Source organism: Thunnus maccoyii, chromosome 12 (assembly GCF_910596095.1).
Source record: "Thunnus maccoyii chromosome 12, fThuMac1.1, whole genome shotgun sequence".
Classification (NCBI taxonomy): domain Eukaryota; kingdom Metazoa; phylum Chordata; class Actinopteri; order Scombriformes; family Scombridae; genus Thunnus; species Thunnus maccoyii.
In genome coordinates, this window is record NC_056544.1 from 10,646,071 (window position 1) to 10,663,955 (window position 17,885).

The 17,885-nt window shown below is 38.3% G+C and overlaps 1 protein-coding gene across 9 annotated transcripts; it reads left to right on the top strand.

The window, feature by feature from the left end:
* The first annotated feature begins 115 nt into the window (after positions 1–115).
* On the top strand, positions 116–17,279 carry hfm1 (helicase for meiosis 1). Of its 9 annotated transcripts, none has more exons than XM_042428316.1 (39): positions 116–448; positions 1,473–1,631; positions 1,722–1,837; positions 2,215–2,521; positions 3,111–3,445; positions 3,879–3,920; positions 4,050–4,120; positions 4,252–4,384; positions 4,923–5,074; positions 5,220–5,297; positions 5,715–5,870; positions 6,143–6,343; positions 6,479–6,567; positions 6,704–6,747; positions 7,427–7,528; positions 8,262–8,407; positions 8,531–8,625; positions 8,759–8,892; positions 9,034–9,081; positions 9,240–9,320; positions 9,449–9,540; positions 9,731–9,837; positions 9,988–10,035; positions 10,196–10,293; positions 10,374–10,508; positions 10,667–10,752; positions 11,680–11,763; positions 11,935–12,092; positions 12,288–12,391; positions 12,766–12,951; positions 13,063–13,128; positions 13,276–13,400; positions 13,728–13,810; positions 13,933–14,048; positions 15,122–15,406; positions 15,561–15,636; positions 15,802–15,901; positions 16,432–16,583; positions 16,697–17,279. In XM_042428316.1, exons 2-39 carry the CDS (start codon positions 1,561–1,563, stop codon positions 16,740–16,742), a joined length of 4,548 nt encoding a protein of 1,515 aa, XP_042284250.1. In that variant the 5' UTR covers positions 116–448; positions 1,473–1,560; the 3' UTR covers positions 16,743–17,279. The 9 variants fall into 9 exon arrangements, with proteins under 9 accessions (XP_042284250.1, XP_042284256.1, XP_042284257.1 ...); XM_042428322.1 differs by having other exon boundaries at positions 13,282–13,400; XM_042428323.1 differs by having other exon boundaries at positions 13,285–13,400.
* Positions 17,280–17,885: the final 606 nt, after the last annotated feature.

Genomic DNA, 17,885 nt, shown 5'->3' on the forward strand with positions numbered 1-17,885 from the left:
TTTGCGTTGTTTTTTTAAAGGACACATTCGGGTTTGGTATTTAAACTTGTCATTGACGCACAGATAAGAATTGTAAGCCAACACAGGAGAGATGTTGCCATGTTGCCCCCATGGGTGTCTTCTCTCAGGGCTTTGTTGCCTTCGCTGCATCAGTTATTCACAGTATCGCCCGTTTCCAACACATATTCAACAAAATAATAATTTAAATATACCGTAAAAATATGTTACAGCTGGCCTACTTAAATTTAAGAACACTAACGTACAGCTAATATTTTTTAGCAAAAGTCTACAGTAGCCTTAGTGTAGATGAAAAATGTGCTGAATAATTAAGTTAATGATCAGTGGTTCAATTTTCCTGCACACTGGTAAAGAGACATGAATTAAAATGTCAAGGATTTAAAACCAGTTTAAACTAGTATCTGGGGAAAATGTAATGTCCTTATTACAGGTGGGTACACAGTGAGAAAATGGTAAAAAATAACTTGTATAAAATATCAAAGGTTCTTGCTCAAATTATGCTATTGTAATCGACTTCAGAGCTAGCTACCTGAAATATCTGTTTGCTTAGCCGTTTGTTCACTAGCTTGTTAGCTAACGTGAGCAAAGCTCATTACCTAGGCTGCTTTAGCCCTGAAAAGAGAGAGAGGAGATACATATCCTAATTAAGTCTATTACTTACCTGTAAGTTCATATTACTTTGTTCTGAAGCTGGGCTAATTAACCTAGAGAGCATTTGCAGTTGTATTAAATGTTTAAACTAAATTAGCAGGATTTTAGCTAATTATATAAAAGCCAAATGTTTCTTTGTTTTTGTGTCAAAAATGCAATGTAGCTATTGTTTATTTTTTAACCCCTCAAATAGTTTGCATCCATAATGTAAAGTGCTTAGTTAAAATGTAACTACATCATTAGCAGGCTTGACTTTTACATTAGAGGATATGTCATGAAAGGAAAATGAAAAGTTGGAAAACCATTTCCCACCTTGGCCTTGTTGCCTCAACAAACCTTCAAAGAAGCTCTAAGCCTCTAACAATAGTTGTTAATAATAATACATTTTATTTATAGAGCCTATTCAGAATACTCAGAGACAGTTTATATAAGTTAAAGGATCATAAAAAACAACACACTAAAAGGTCAAGGTAACACACAACATTAATCACACATGAAAAGCAGTTATTTTTGCTTATTTAACCTTCAAATTGCTTTCAGCCACATAAATACTCATGATAGCTTTATCAATACATTTAGATTAAAAGGTTTATTTATCATATATTTTCAATATGCAGTGAAATGCGGGAGTGGTATGTGCTAAAAGGCTAATGTGCAATAACAATAAGAGCAAGAGTTAAAATAAGGACTGGAAAAAATATAAAGGATACAATTTCCAAGGTAAAAAAAACAACATATATCTAATATGTTGTTTATTGTTTGCATACATAAAGTGTTTGCATCATGTTTGTTTTCGCTTCAAGCCAGATGCTCTCAATGTTCCATCAAGATCCATAGTGTCATTATCCGACTTTGCATTCAAATGTGTGGGCACCCACATGATCTGATGAGATGTGGGACTCAGATGACTGCACCTTGTCTCTGGACAATCTGTTTTTTGAGAAACCCATCGTCCACAAAGTGTGAGTACGGAGAGATACCCCACATCGTCTCTTTCTGTTATTCCTCTCTCAGTTGAATGAATGTTTTGCCATCTGGATTGTATTTGATAGAAAGCCACTGCACCAGGAGGCCAGTCCATGGCAGCTGGAAGTGCCTCCATCTCCTTCTCAGATTCCAGCCACTGAGGATATGCAGGAGGAGGCAGAGTCTTTTTCTACCCTATACAGTATGTTGTGCTCTGGATTAGGGTGAATTCCTTTTCACTTGACTTGAGTAAACTGCTCAGTATCTGGCCTATTGAAGCCTTGCTAAATTTAACTGTGTGACTCACTGACACGATAGCGTGAATAGGCTTGAAAGCTTTCCTAATTTTCCTTGACTTGTATAAACAAACTGGGTTCTGGGTTTTATGTTATATTCTCATAATCATCAGTATAATTGGAAAGCAAGTTCCCTGCTATTAATTTTCTTGTTCTTATCAAATCAGTGAAGGAAAATAGTCGGCCTTAATTTTAAGTCACACCCATAAAAAAAGCACCAAATTACAGCTACCAACAACTTAGTTTGATGAAACTCTTTCTCCCTCTTCAATATTATTCACAGGTTTCTCACAAAAACCTCAGAAATTCCTGTCTCCTTTGAAAGAATCAACTGGCCCTAAGGTGTTGCTGTCAAACAGCTCTTACAGTTTTAACAATGATGAGAAAGAAAATGAGGAGACTCAGGGCGGGAGCCACAGCACCAACAGATATGATGGCCTTTGGGGAGGTGAAGGGTTCAGGGACTACTCTCAGGGTGCCTGTCAGAGTAGCAGAGATGAAGATGAAATCCGGCAGGACTCTGATCATGCAACCATCAGCAGGAGATGTTTGTCTCTGGGTTGCAGCAAAAGCCCAGCTCTACGGAGAAGGCGAGTGTCAGTTATTTGTCACAAAGACATTTACATGATTTTGAATTGAGAAAGATGGGCAAAAATCTGCACTTAAAGGGAACTTGAAATTTCTGATTTCAAAGTGCCAAAGATTGATATGTGGCCTTAAATACAAAATGGTAAAGGTTTAAGGCCATAAAAAGCAGGTCAACAAGGATGTTTTTGCTTGTATGCAGATGCAGAACATGATTTTAGAAATGCTTAAATCCGTAGGATTAATGTTATTCGCTATATAAAAGCCATTTTGCCAGTTTTGCCTGGCCAAAAAATGTAATGTAGTGCTGATTCACTCTTTAATCCCTCATTGTTTGAATCCTGGATATGCTTAGTTAAAGTGGAACATACAGTATATCATGAAGGGGCTAGATTTTTGCATTACAGGATGTGTCATGAGAGGAAAATGAAAAGATGCTAAAGCATCTCATCATTGTTGTTGTTAGAGGCCAGAGTGCCCGGCCTTCTTCAAAAAAGCTTTCAAGCTTGCAGCAGTAATAGTTTTTCCTCATTCTATCTGCATCCTCTTTCAGCTCTTTATTCCGTCCATATCCTCTCCTCCCTCCCACAACAGCTTGTTCAAGGTTCAGGTGTTGAACAGTGGAGGTGACTCGTCAAACACAGATGACCTCAGTAGCAGCGGCAGCAGCCAGACAGCATCCAGACCTCAAACTTTTCTCAGTCAGGTTACCATGGTGACGGTGCCTCCTTGTCTTCAGCCACCACGGGCGACAGTTAGCCAGGCAGCTCCTCCTTTCCACCCCAAACCCCCCTTCTCCCCCCCTCCTCTGGGCTCATCTGCAGCGAGTGGCCGACCCCCGCAGCAGGCAGCACATGCAGAGATGCAGGACAAGGGCACAAAGAGAGCCTTCGTTCCGCCCATGACGCCACAGCCGCTCCGCATACAAGGTGCTGCACTGCGCTGACATAGTCATAGACAGGCGCTGTGCTCTCAGTCTATGACTGGTTTCCATATACCACTCATATAGCTTCTGTAAAGTGTTGCAGCTAATGAGCATGCCCATGTCTAGCCATGGCAGCAGCTGCCACAATGTGTTTGGGTGTGATGAGGTGAAATGAGGTGAGCTCCCCCCATTGACCGCTCCATTGTAATGAAACAAGCTGGTCATTAGATGGTGGATAGTAGAGGCATTAGAAGCAGTAGACAGCAAGACTACAAACCTTAGTCTCTTTTTGCAGGTTTACTTTAAATTCAGTAGAAAACAGAATCTCTTAACTTTACTGTATAAAAATGTTTAAATCTCATATTAACATGAAGTGGAATGAGTGTTGAATCAGTAAGTGTGTGGCTGAAAATGTTATGTTTGGATTGTGCACATAGGGTCTTCAGGGTCTGGAGTTTTGCGACCTGTTTCTGAAATCCGTATCCTTTTTGTTGTTGTGCAAGTCAACAGAATTTCAAGTTGTTAGACAGTGTTTGAGTTGTGCTAGGATGCTTATAATGCAATTTCACAAACAATGTGGTTGGATTTCCTAAATCATGCTAACACAGCAGCTAAGTTCAGATCCGTGTTCAATGAGTTCCCCTTTTTCAACTACGTACAGTCCAAAGCTCTTGATGACGTAAGCATTATTTGAAAACCTTTATGAACAGAATGCTGAGGAGTATGAATAATATGGTAGTTTTCACATCTTGTTATAACGTGTTAGAAGGAGTGTCTCCTGGAGTGCATTTATGCTTGCTGTGTTCACAGGTTCTCTACACAGGTAAGAACTTTGTGGCTTGTGCTCCTACTGGATCTGGTAAAACAGTGCTGTTTGAGCTGGCCATCATTCGCCTGCTAATGGAGACCTCAGAGCCCTGGAGGGATGTCAAAGCTGTATACAGTGAGCATACATACCCTGCTAATATACCGCTAAGGCCCCAGTCTGAGTAGATTTGGACTAAAATAATTCTAGAGCTAATATGGTACTACATTTCAAGGTTTTGGCAAATTATTCCTACTCAAAAAGTTCGGAAACTGTATTTTCTGAACCCCCAAGATCTGAAAAAATGAAAATTCAACATTTTGTTCCTCATTTATAGCTAATTTAAAACACAAAATACAGATCTGTTCATACACCTTGCCAACATAACCAAAGGATGTGCTTTTACGTACTGTTTTGTATCAAAGCTCAGGGGAAGTGAAGGAACTCCTACTTCTAGTGAATTAGAACCTAAACAAAGTCAATTAAGGGAAGCAGTGTTTTGACACAATACACCTGTCTATAATCACACACTGGGACACTGAACATTTTTCTTCTGACTTACTCATGTGTAACATTGCCAGCGTGTTTTGATTTTTTTAATTCATTTATAGATTGAGGGTATTTCTGAGATGAAAAGAACTGTCTTGTGATAAGACTCACTGTTTGTACTTGCCAGTGGCCCCTATCAAAGCTCTCTGCAGTCAGTGCTTTGAGAGCTGGAGGAAGAAATTTGGTCCTCTGGGGCTGAACTGCAAGGAGCTGACGGGCGACACAGAGATTGATGACTTCTTTGAGATTCAAGACTCCCACATCATACTGACCACGCCTGTGTGTGACACAAATAAGCATTTCAATTGCAATGCTCAAACAAATAAATCAGATATTTCGAGGAGAGGAAAGTTTAGAACTAAAAGTAAAAATGTGAGCCGCAGTTTTACTTGAAAACATAATGTTGTAAATATGATTTTGACAGGAAAAATGGGACAGCATGACGAGAAAATGGAAGGATAACTGTCTGCTACAGCTCGTCAGACTCTTCCTTATAGATGAGGTCAGTGTGTTTGTCGGATGTGTTGTTCACAGGCACATTTTTCAATGTTCATAGTACCTAATAATCTGCCTGCATTATAGTGCCTCACTGTGCCTCATGAGTGAGAAGATATACTGATTATACTGTGTTTTATTATGCCACATTGTGTGATGGCACATCATTAGCCTCTGCCCTCAGCACTTCACTTAAGGTTAGTCATTAAAAAGTTATAGCACACCATGTTCTTGGTCTGTGTATTATGAGAGTGCTTACTACCTGTCTTAATTTTTCTAGACTGAGAAGCACCTCCTCATGTTAATAATGCAATACAGTGATGAAGGATAAGTTGATTTTATTTTATCTGCACGCCAACATCCCCGTTGAGCCTCTGAGATGTTTCTAAAGCTAACTGTAAGATGACACATTTTGTTCTTCCAGGTGCATGTGGTGAAGGACACGACCCGTGGTGCCACTCTGGAAGTGGTGGTTAGCAGGATGAAGGCCGTACACGCCTACAGGACAGCACAGAACCCAGAGTCAGACCTCTCTATGAGGTTTGTGGCTGTGTCAGCCACCATACCCAACATATCTGATGTAAGTGGCTGAGAGGAGTTAATAAAAGTGCAGGTCAAAAATTTGTCCCAGTTTAGAGGAAGATGATTTAAAAGTCAATAAGGGCAAAACTTTCAGAATGAAATGATTTATTGCTCAATCTATTCATTGTGTGTGTGTGTGTGTGAGGAGGGTTTAAAGTCCCATCTGTATTGTTTAAAGGGAAACAAAACTATAAAATACTGTACTGTTCTGTATCTCTAGGGTAGAGCAATAACTTGTGTCACATCCTTGAATTATCTGTCTGTAACTAGATAGCAGACTGGCTGTCTAACGAGACTGGTCCAGCTACATATCTGGACATGGATGAGAGCCACCGTCCAGTGAAGCTGAGAAAGGTGGTTCTGGGATTCCCCTGCAGCACAAACCAAACAGAGTTCAAGTTTGATTTGTCACTCAACTACAAAATGGCCAACATCATACAGACTTACTCTGACCAGAAGCCTGCACTAGTGGTGCGACACAATACTTGTTCTTTCTTTGAGTTTTTTTCCTTCATAATTTTCTAATGTCATTGAACGAGGGTATTAGGTTATGAAGAGTTAACAAGGGTGGTTGGATTAGATTACTAACAATGATGTTTTCTGTAGTTTTGCTCCACGAGGAAAGGAGTCCAGCAGTCAGCTACAGTTCTGGCCAAGGATGCTCGGTTCATCATGAGTATTGAACACAAGCAGAGGTATGATGCTTCCTTATCCACAGTTACATGTTCATGCATATGCAACTTTTCTTCAGAATATTTTGTTAGGTTCAGTTAAACTATATTCACTCAATGCTTGATCTGCTGGACTTTTATGATCTGCTTGACTTTGCAGGTTGATGAAATACGCAAACTCTATTGTGGATTCAAAGCTCAGAGGTGAGTCCTTTGGACAACTTTTAAATCCCGTTGACACATCATCACACAAGTACAGAGTGTGACTAGTTCAACAGATGCTACTTTATATGACCACAACTTTGGGGACATATACTTTTGCTCTGAAGGTGTTTCCATATTTTGGGCTTGGCCCCTTAGTTCTAATTAGTTTTGTACAGCGTACAATGATACAACTTTGTGGCAACAGTTTGAAGAAGGCCCTTTCCTGTTTCAACATGACAACGTACCTCTGCACAAAGTAAGTTCCATAAAGAAATGGTATTGTGAGTTTGGTGTGGCAGAACTTAACCTTGCTAATACTCTTGTGGCTGAATGGGAAATGCAAATCCCTGCAGCCAGGATCTAAAATCATGTGGAAAGTTTTCCCAGAAAGGTGGAGGCTGTTATAGCAGCAGATTGATAACCAACCCCTTTGAAATAAGATACTCAGCCATCATGTAAGGATGTAATATTCGGGTGTCCACATAACTTTGGTCCTGTTGTGTAAATATATTGTTGCTTTATTTAAAAATGTAAATTTATTACTTTTTTGATGTCAGGACCCATCAGACATACACATGGAACCATTTCTATCCAGACTTAATAAGAAAGGACATGTCAGTTTGATTGTGGCTCTAATTATCACCTGCATAACATTGTTTGTGCTGTATTTGTGGTCCAGATCTGGTTATGTTAGGAGTTGGTTACCACCACGCAGGAGTTGACATGTCAGATCGGAAGTTGATAGAGAAGGCCTTCACTCTGGGAGACCTGCCAGTCCTCTGTGAGACTTCTTCACTTAATATAGTTATGTCCTGTGCTTTAAATAGATATATGACTATGACTTTGAAGATTCTCAGTCATTCAGGTCATGGTATATCCAAAAGCATTGAGTCAAGACTAACTCGACTGGCTGCAGATTCTTTCTACAACAAGTAGAAAGACTTCTCAATGAGGCGTAATGTCTTCAACAAGTCGAATTGCTCTTGACTCAACACTTTTGGATAGATAAGTGACTATATACTGTTTGTGTGCACTATGATCCTGTGTTTTTATTTCTGCCTAATGCTGCAGACATAAACAGGAAAGACAAGTGTCACAGGTTGCAACAACTCATGCAGTGTTACAGCCATATTGTGTTGAAACATTGCAAGGCTTCAGCTCAAAGCCTTGTATCTACAGTACAGGGGTCTGATTGTTGGAATCTCAATACTAATGCAGATGCAAAACAGGCCAAGATTTTTAGATGTGCTTATCATAAGTGACAAATGAGAATATGTTTTTAATTTGACAGTTGCATTTAGAGACACAATGAAGATCATATAAATAGTATTTCAATATAGGACATTAAGTTAATATTGGACAGGTACCAATATTGTTTTTTAAAGCTGATATCAATTGATACCAGTGATCCCCACATGCTGGTACAATTCACAAGTTTTTGTAGTATTTTAACCTCACTCTTTGTGCTATGAGCACTGATTTTCTCTGTGATGGTCTGATTTCTAATATCCCAGTTACCACCAGGACTCTGGCCATGGGGGTGAACCTGCCAGCTCATCTGGTGGTGATCAAGTCTACCATGCAGTATGTCGCAGGCTCCTGTGAAGAGTACAGTGAAGCTGACCTGCTGCAGATGATAGGCCGGGCTGGAAGACCACAGGTAATAGTAGAGTTATGATAGAATATTTAATTGATGTCTTTCGAAAATGTTTTTACCACCTGGCTTAAAATGAGATGTTTTAAAAATTATTCAATCACTGCTTTTCTTTCTTTATTCTGCTAGTTTGACACATCTGCCACTGCAGTGATCATGACTAAAATGCAAACCAAAGACAAGTATATGAAACTTATGAATGGGATGGAAATCATTGAGAGCAGGTATTGTCAGTCACTTGTCAGTCATTTTACTCCTCACTCGCTCTCATTCTTTACTTCTCTGTCTCTGGCTCCCCTAATAGGAGAGAGATGATTATTGTAATACATGAGGTAACAGTATTCTTTGTTTCCCCAGTTTACACAGTCACCTGGTGGAGCATCTGAATGCCGAGATTGTTCTCCAAACCATCAGTGATGTTAACATGGCTCTGGACTGGATACGCTCCACCTTCCTCTACATCAGAGCCCTTAAGAACCCCACACACTATGGTCAGAGCTCAAAGCACAAACTCTCTGTCAGAATTAGTGTCCAGCTTCTATGTCGCTGTTAAATAGCAATGTTACCCACAATGTAGGAATATTAAAGGGAATGTAAAACCAGTCAGCAGCGTACTTTGACTTTCATTTCAGGTTTCTCTGCCAACTTAGACAGATATGGAATCGAAGCAAAATTGCAAGGTGGGCTACTGTTCTTCTGAAGTAGCTTAATGTGTGTTAATAGTATCCTCTCATCATCCAAGCTCACTGTACTCTTGTAACACTTGTTTGTTTATTGTGCACTCTACTACACACCTTTTTAGTTTAAGGTAATTGCTGTTTATCCTGTCCTTTTATAGAACTGTGTCTGAAGAACCTCAACTCTCTGTCCTCCATCGGTCTGATCAACATGGATGAGGATATCAATATCAAACCTACAGGTAGAGGGGCAGTTAGAATTGACATTATGTTTAGTGGTATGAGTGAAATGTACACCTTTAACTACATTCTTCTTTTTCAACTAAACCTTTCATTCCTACAAAAAACTGTTTATTTTTGTTCCTCGCAGAGGCTGGCAGGTTGATGGCTAGGTACTGTGTTGCCTTTGACACCATGAAACAGTTCAGCAAAGTGGCGGGCGCAGAGAACCTGTCTGACCTGGTAGGTTTTATGAGCAGACTGCACAGTAGTAATTTATATGATCAAAATATCCAAATATATTAATATTTTGTTAGGCTAGATTTCTGCAAAAGGAAATGATTTAAAAGAAATTTAAATTAATTTCATTTATTTTGCTGCTGACCCTGTATGACATGCAGAAAACAACACTCACATCAAAATCTATTTACAGATTGAGCTGATGTCGAAGAGCAGAGAGTTCAGCGACATTCAGTTGAGAATGAATGAGAAGAGACCTTTGAACACCTTGAACAGGGATAGGAACAGGATCACCATCAGGTCAGACACATTTGTAGGATTGGCATTTGTATATAAAATGACCTGTGTTGAGTCATTTTGCACCATTTTAATTTAATTTTGGATTGGAGAGGCATAACGGTGGAAGTAGGTACAAGTCATATTAAAATGGATCCTTATTTTTTTCTCCAGATTTCCCATTGAGGGAAAAATCAAAACCAGTGAGATGAAAGTGAACTGGTAGGTTTATTCATTCAGTGTGTTCCCTGGAAAAGTGGAAAAGTAATGTTTGATAAAAAAAAAAGGAGGAAATACTTGTTTTTGAATTAATTTCAGACTTTATATTATGGTTTTCCTATGGACTGTCCACTGTACATTCAGTGTGTTTATCTCCTTGTAGCTTGATTCAGGCTCAGTTGGGTTCAATCTCAATTCAAGAGTTTGGACTCACACAGGACACAGCAAAAATCTTCAGGAATGGGATGCGCATCAGCAAGTGTACGTAGGGCAAAACTGGGACACCGATAAAGTGTTCTCCAAACATATTTGAACTCTGATTGTGTTTTGATGCCAATTAGGCCTGTCAGAGTTTCTGAGTCAGCGATCCAAGACAGGCTTCATTGCTCTTCTCAACTCTCTGCTCCTGGCTAAATGCTTCAGAGCCAAGCTTTGGGAGAACTCGCCATATGTTTCTAAACAGCTGGAGAAGATAGGTGGGTATGCTGCTCTGTCAATATGCTACACAGACAGTAGCTTAGTGAAGGACTTTCATTTGTATGATATTGTATATTTTAGGTTCTTTCTACTAGATGTACATGCAGTTTCAAACTTTAAAAACATTTTAATTTTTCAAATGCACACTGTGTTTCAGGCCAGACCCTGTCAACGGCCATGGTGAATGCTGGACTCACCACTTTCAGCAAAATAGAGCAAACCAACGCCAGAGAGCTTGAGCTGGTCAGTCTGTGTAACAGTGACAAAGACATGTTTGAAAACAAAGCATTTAGCCATCCGTCAAGCTGTTAAAACACGTGGTTATGAAGACACAGTGTGCTCTAATATTCGTGTAAAGGGCAGTGATAAGATACTATCTGCACATTTTGGTTGTCAAATAGTCTTCCATCACAGATGTTTTTTTAATTCAACCAACAAAATGTTCTGAAGGCTCAGTAGGAAGCTTCACCAGCTTCACCATATTGTGATATATCATTTGTGACCTCACCTTATGTCTTACAATTAATTTAGTTGACTTTAAATTATACAGTTCATGTTATATTTAGCATTGTCTCAAAAAGCTGTCTTGATATCTTAATTTTTGCAAAAACAGATGACAAGATTTCAGATAATTAAAGGTGCAATATGTAAGAATTATGTAATATTTTGGTTTAAAACATTCAAAAATTAACTAAAATTATCAACAGAATGTAAAGAAATGATAAAATGAGATCCTCCCCGACTTTCTCGGTTGCTTATTACAGCCTCTGGGCTGATTTCTATGTAAGGGAGGTGCTCTCCCAAGTGCCTTGCCTCTCTCCTGCCCCCCTACAGCACCAGCAGGGTGCAACACTAGCTAACATTAGCTTAGAGATGGAGACCACTAACATCAACAAACAACTGGCACCCACCACAACACAGAGTTTGAGTGAGCTAACATTACTGCAAAGCATGTGAAATATGTTGTGATATTGTGGTTTTAACTACAATAGTCTCACGCCGCTGCTCGGTCGCATGGTTGGAGTGCAAGCAACAAGATGCTGACTGCAGCTCACTTAATGGCCACCGGTGTCATTAATGAGAAGGAATTTCTGCTTCTTACATATTGTACCTTTAATATATAAAGCATTTACATCAAATTTTTGCCAGTTTTATTATTTTTTTACACAGATTCTCAACAGACATCCACCATTTGGAAACCAAATCAGAGAATCAGTCATACACCTCCCGAAGTATGAAGTTACATTGGAGCAGGTAAAACGCTCTGCAAATTTTTCTTATCAAAGAAACAATATAATATTATCACATAATGGAGCTTTTCCTTTTTTGTTAGTCAGACTTTGAAATTTTTCTTGTGCAGGTGGGTTGCTCTCATCAGGTAGCTGTTATTCATCATTTCTCTGAAGTTGTTGTTGTATTTTGCAGCTATCGAGGTATAGCTGTGATATAGCGGAGATTGTGGTTAAGGTGAACCTAAAAAACCAAGCACAGCTGCTGCCCAGGAGAACGTCTCCAGACCGCCACTATGTGACTTTGATAATCGGAGATTCTGACAACAATGTGGTCTTCCTGCAGAAACTCACGTGAGGAAAAAATACTGCTTCCCTCAAGCTCCCATCAGTTTCATGTTGGCTTTGATTTCTTTTACTTTTACCCTCTTTTCTCTATAATTCTGACCTTTCTCCATTATGTAAGAAAAATAAAACACGACACAACTTACAGTATACGTATATACAGTACAATGATTTTTAGCTGGCATCCTCTTATTCTTTTTCCAGGGATTTGGTTCTGGTCAAGTGTTGCAGCTGGTCAAAGAAGATTGAGGTGGCAAAGGCCTCGAAAGGAGAGGAGATCAGTGTCAATCTCATCAGCTCAGAATATGGTAAAGCAATAATCCATGAAATACATTTATACTTTACTGGTATACTATACCATATACTGTATATCAGCAATTCATTGCTGTTGCTGAGCTGAGATATCTCTCATATAGCAGGGTTATTATGTTGTAAAGCACTACTTTTGTACTGTATACTGTATACTACGGATAAACAACTAGATGTGTTAAGCTAAATTGGACAGTTTCAATTCTCTTACATGCTAAACAGAACAACAAATTTGATCAAATTGAGGCAAAGGCTTTTTGAGCTGCCAGACTTTCATATATTATGTACATCTTGTTTCTGTGGATCCTGACTACTCTTGGCAGTACAGGTACATTTACAATACCGACTTACTCTGCCTTTTGTTCTTCTATAGTGGGCCTGGACATCCAGCAGAAATTCCATGTATACTTTTCTGGAGCCAGGAGGTTTGGGACTGATAATCCATACAACAAACCGTATAATCCTACTGGACAGAGACTGCAGCACCCTGAACTGAAACCACAGTCCATAGACCAGGCTGCACCACAAAACAGAACAGCCACATTTTCTACAGACCAAGGCACTGCACTGATGATTTTGTTGTTGTTAAAATATGAAGTGGTTAGATGTACTATTTCTTAAAACAGATGTTGATATTTGTTTGTTTTCTTCATTTAAACATGACAAACAGATGTAGGCAATAAAAGACAGTGCAACCACTTCTGCAAGAACAAGGATCAGTGTGGTCATGACTGCTGTGAGTACAGTCACACATCTGTCACTTGTGAATCTTTGTGGATGTACTTACTTACATGCGCATCACTTTGTGTGTTGAGTGTGCCAAGAATATAAAGGTCTTCTTCCTCCAGTCTGTGAATTAGAGTATGTATGTGTCTCCCCCGAGGTAAAGTAGGTGTAGCTGTGGCACGGAAGAGGTCAGCAAATCAAGAATCCAGTTTCTCTTCCTATTTGAAAGACCTGAGGAGCAGGTGTGACACACTCGACCAGACTCCTGTCAAACGACTTAAGGTGAGGAAGAAAACAGATGAGGCATTTTTTAGCATTTTAAGCCCTTTATTACACAACGTGCAGTAGAGAAATCAATGAAGGGAAAGAGAGAGATTTGGATTCAACATGTAACAAACGCAGACTCAAACATTTTGCAGGATAGGAACAGAAAAAAACAACAACTATTACTACTACTAACAACTACTATGCATGTAACTATAATTTTTGTGATTAACTATGAGGTTTGCTAATTATTGTGTTAGTAATAACTGCCTTGTGTCTGATGTATCTGAATGTGAATTATGGCCCTATTGTTTTTATTAAAGTCATTCTTTTTTATCTCCTTAGCTGAAAATGATTGAGGAGTCTGTGTCTGTCAACATGCAGGAATTTTCTTACAAACCCAAAGAGAGGCTACCTACTTTTTCCAGGTGATCGCAATTAGCTTCTTCAAAAGTGTGACAGTAAAGTTTGTGAAAATTAGCTTTGTTTCAGGGAAATTTGATGGGCTGATGCTTGATTATACTCACATCGTATTCTGTTTGATTTGAAGGTATGGAGGAAATCAGCATGAAGCTTCGGTCAGACCTCACATTGAGACTGTGGATCTGACAAGAGAAGACTGTTCACAACTGCCAGACGTAGTTCATCTGGATGATTTTGACAGTGGTAAACATAAAGGAGTTAACAATCACATGTGCTCTGACTATATATTTATTTATTTTATTTACTATATGACTGTCTCAAAGATATGCAAAGGATGATGGAGGGGCCCGCCCAAAGTTTTACATGTTTTAGAATTAAATAAGTAAATTAAGAAAATTTGAAAAAAATTAAGGTATGAAAATTAATCTCATGTACTTCACATTCTGCCAATTATTTTTCAATATTATATGGGTTTAGGTTTTGTAGCCATTGTTATTAGTTAATTACAGAACTACAGAAAATCATCTTGGAATTTACATTTACAGCACAGTTCAGTGCGTTCATGAGCCAGGAGATAAACAACAAGCAAACATGGACAGTGTGAAAAGGATGAATGCAGGGAGAGTAACAATACACCTTTGACAAAAAAGGCGACAAAAGGTTCATATGACACTGAAATAGACTGAAATCATTGGCTGCCTTCAAGGTAGAAAAATCTATTTAAAAATCTAAATTATGCTTTAGGAATATAATTTAATAAATACAATTTAAAGTAAATTAAAGTACTGTATGTGTAAATTTAGCAGCTGGACAGTAGTTTAACTGCAAATAAATACCAGTAAGAAACATCAGTTGTACTGCAGTTTTAGTTTTTATTACTGTCATTATCATAATAACTCACAACCAACCCTGCTACTATAAACACTATGAACTGATCATGGCAGAATGTCAGAAAATACAGATTTATCATGGCGTTAGGTGGTAAAAGTAAGATGTAGTCGGCAGAGACAGAAGAACACAAAAAGGAGAAAGTTGCACCTGTTTACACATAACATTTTCTATTTAATAAGTATTGTATTCCCTTGAAGAAATAATTTTAGCTTTGTTTGTTTATTCAATTCAGCAATAATTTAGGTGATATTGTTTATGTCGATCATTTGGTCAAGACAGACAGACACCATCAACTATGAAGCACATTCCTACTCGAATGATCTAAAACCACCAATACAGTCTTCTTATGCACATACTTTATTCAGATTGAATCCATGACAACCTGATGTGAAGTGTTGTAATTTTTTTGCATTCATCTTTTTTAGGTTCCTCGGTGTGGATGAACCCTGGATTTAGTGTTGGTGTGAGTCAGAACCCTAAACTGCATGTGAACCAGATCAGTACAGTCAACTCAAAGAGGTCCACTGTGTTATCAAATCAGGGCGCTCACAGCAACAACGTGTCATTGTCACAAATACCAACTGTCTGCTTTGACCTTGGAAATGAATGGGACGACTGGGGCGACTTTGATGATGAGAACTTGGTGCATGCCAGCGAGACATCACTGACCTCATGTGCACCTAATGCTAAACCTCAAGTCCAGCAGCCAGGTAAACTGAACTTTGAGTTTTGTTCAATCAGGAGATACAGGCTGAAAATATTTGTGTAGACTGTTTGCTTTTCATGTGACTTACTACATGTGTGATTATGTGGGATTATCTCTCTATCATTGTTATGATTTTGATACCTGGTTTTTATGTGCAGACTATGCTGCTACATCAGCACCAGTACTCCTCAGTCATTCACAAGTAAAACCCTGCGTAACCACAGCACCACTGAGGTAAGGCCAGACAATCATGTACATACTACCTTGAATGAAGCTGCAAATGTTGACTAATGTGTGTGGAATATGTTAAATCACCTTTCAGAAAATACAAATTCATTCACTAAGATTTCATATTGTTGTTGTTTAAGTTAAAACCTTTGTCATGTTTGTGTGTTTTAGGTCAATTTCACCAACTGAAAGTCCTGAAATCAGAAAACCAGGACCCTCACATGTCCCAGTCAGACAGCAGAATAGAATCACACTTGATTGGAATAAAAAGGTGTGTCTGTGCAGAGATTAGTGCATGTATGTGTGTTACTTTTGCAGAGTTTGTATCTTTATTTACCTAGCTGAAGAACACTTTTGTTTATCTGGTTACGCAAGTAAACCAGTCTTGATTTGGGTTTTGTTTAACCCAGTAAATATTATACTAGGGTCACATAAAACACAATGGAGCTGCTCGGTTTACATACTGTACATATTATTATTAGCCGGGCTGCTGTGTCATGCAAACATCTCGATCCTTTCTTTGTTTCCTCCAAATTTGTTTTAATTTCAGCTTCATTCAGCTGTATGGACACATTTAAATGTCAGCAAAATTTACAATTTAGTGTTACTCTCTTGGTTGTGGGATTTTCTGTCTGTGAACGGGGGTATATATTGGGTTATTTATATCTGAGGATTTTCAGACTCATAGGTTAGTAGTCAAGCTTAATCAAAGGTGCCTGTAAACAGCTTAATCTGACTAAAATCTGAACTGCAGTATGGTCAGTAGTAGAGTGACACTTGCTTCTCTCCCTCCTTGTGCAGAGACCAAGCATTTTCAGTGAAGAGATCACAGTAAAAACACCAGAAAATCTCCCAAAACAAACTGAGACCTTCGTGACCCGAATGACTCAAAGATTTGACTTCTTCTCAACAATGAGCGTCCCATCCAGTGCCAGCTTGTCTGGCAACAGAAGGTAGCCAGAATCACTACAATATTTCCCCTAGTAAATAATGAAAATAATCGTTTATAGAATATAATTTTAATTATATTACTGTTTACCCCTTCCTTCTTTTTTCCACACAACAGCAAAGAGGAGGAAGCTTTCATCGGGATATTTGATGGTATATTTTAGAAGTACTGCATGTCTAACTGTGACAAATATGTCAGTAACATGAAGAGTTTTCTTTATGTTTGTTGATTTAACCCGTTAGAGACGTTATAGACTGTTTTAAAGTCTTGTTAGTGTACATGTTATATTTATATTGTAAATGAAACAAATGGTTTCTAATGTTACTTCTCAGTATTGCTAATGTAATTTATGTATTTATGTATTTATGCATTTATTTATTTATTTCTTATTGGATGATTCAGTGCAGCCTCAGTGAGTAATTTCTCAAGATGTAAATCAGTTTGTTGTTTAATTAGAATTGGCTTTCCCCCAAAAGTCTGACTCATTTTGCCATTTTGTTAATTAATTTTAACTTCAAAGTTTTTTAGATGTGTAAATAGATGAGGGCTTAATCCTCTTAAAGCTTTAAATTACTGTGTGTATTTATTTGTCACAACTGGATACAATTCTGATGTCACAAGAAGATGTTCGCATCCCTTCAGGTCCACACACAGAAAGCAGCCTTTGCACTTGTATTAATAAAACTGCCAAGCTCTTTGAGTCATGGATGTTTTATCACTTTCTTCTCCTTTATTAACATAAAAAAACAGTTACAATTTCCTCTTCAACAAAGTGAGCATATACAGAATATCAAAATACTAATCTTAGTGTTTGCAGAAGAAAAGATACTCTGAGCTAGGGGGAGTTACAGTTCATATAAAGATTTTAAACAAAAAACAGGTATTAATTGTTTTTACAGTCTTTGAATAAAGGAAATAAAGGAAAATCGAACTGAGTCGATGTCCTGTTTGACCTCCTTTGTGAAGACCAATAAGTTCCTCTTTTTACCTATAAATTTGCTTTTATGAATAGGAACATTAAAAGATTTGTAATAGATAGCTGGTAAATCAATGAAGAGTTATCTTTTTCAAATAGTACGTGCTTCCAAAAATAATATAAACTGTTCATCAATATGGCTGTTGATAAAGAGACACGTTATTCCAAGAGTCTCACAAAAAGGCCAAAATAACTGACCAGCAGCCTCAGGGGAGCAACTGATATCAATATATTTCCTGGATTGTTATTGTTATATCTTAGCTGGATAAATGTGAGTGAGTTTGAAAGAAACCTCCTTTATGTTATCCTCTTCCTCTGTGGTGCCATGTG

Bases quoted from the DNA above. Each gene is read 5' to 3' on its own strand.
- hfm1 (XM_042428316.1), top strand. From the start codon at position 1,561: ATGTGGGACTCAGATGACTGCACCTTGTCTCTGGACAATCTGTTTTTT. The intron at 3,446-3,878 runs GTGCTGCACTGC...TTGTGCACATAG, and splicing joins ACAGCCGCTCCGCATACAAG to GGTCTTCAGGGTCTGGAGTT. The intron at 11,764-11,934 runs GTAAAACGCTCT...TGTATTTTGCAG, and splicing joins ATGAAGTTACATTGGAGCAG to CTATCGAGGTATAGCTGTGA.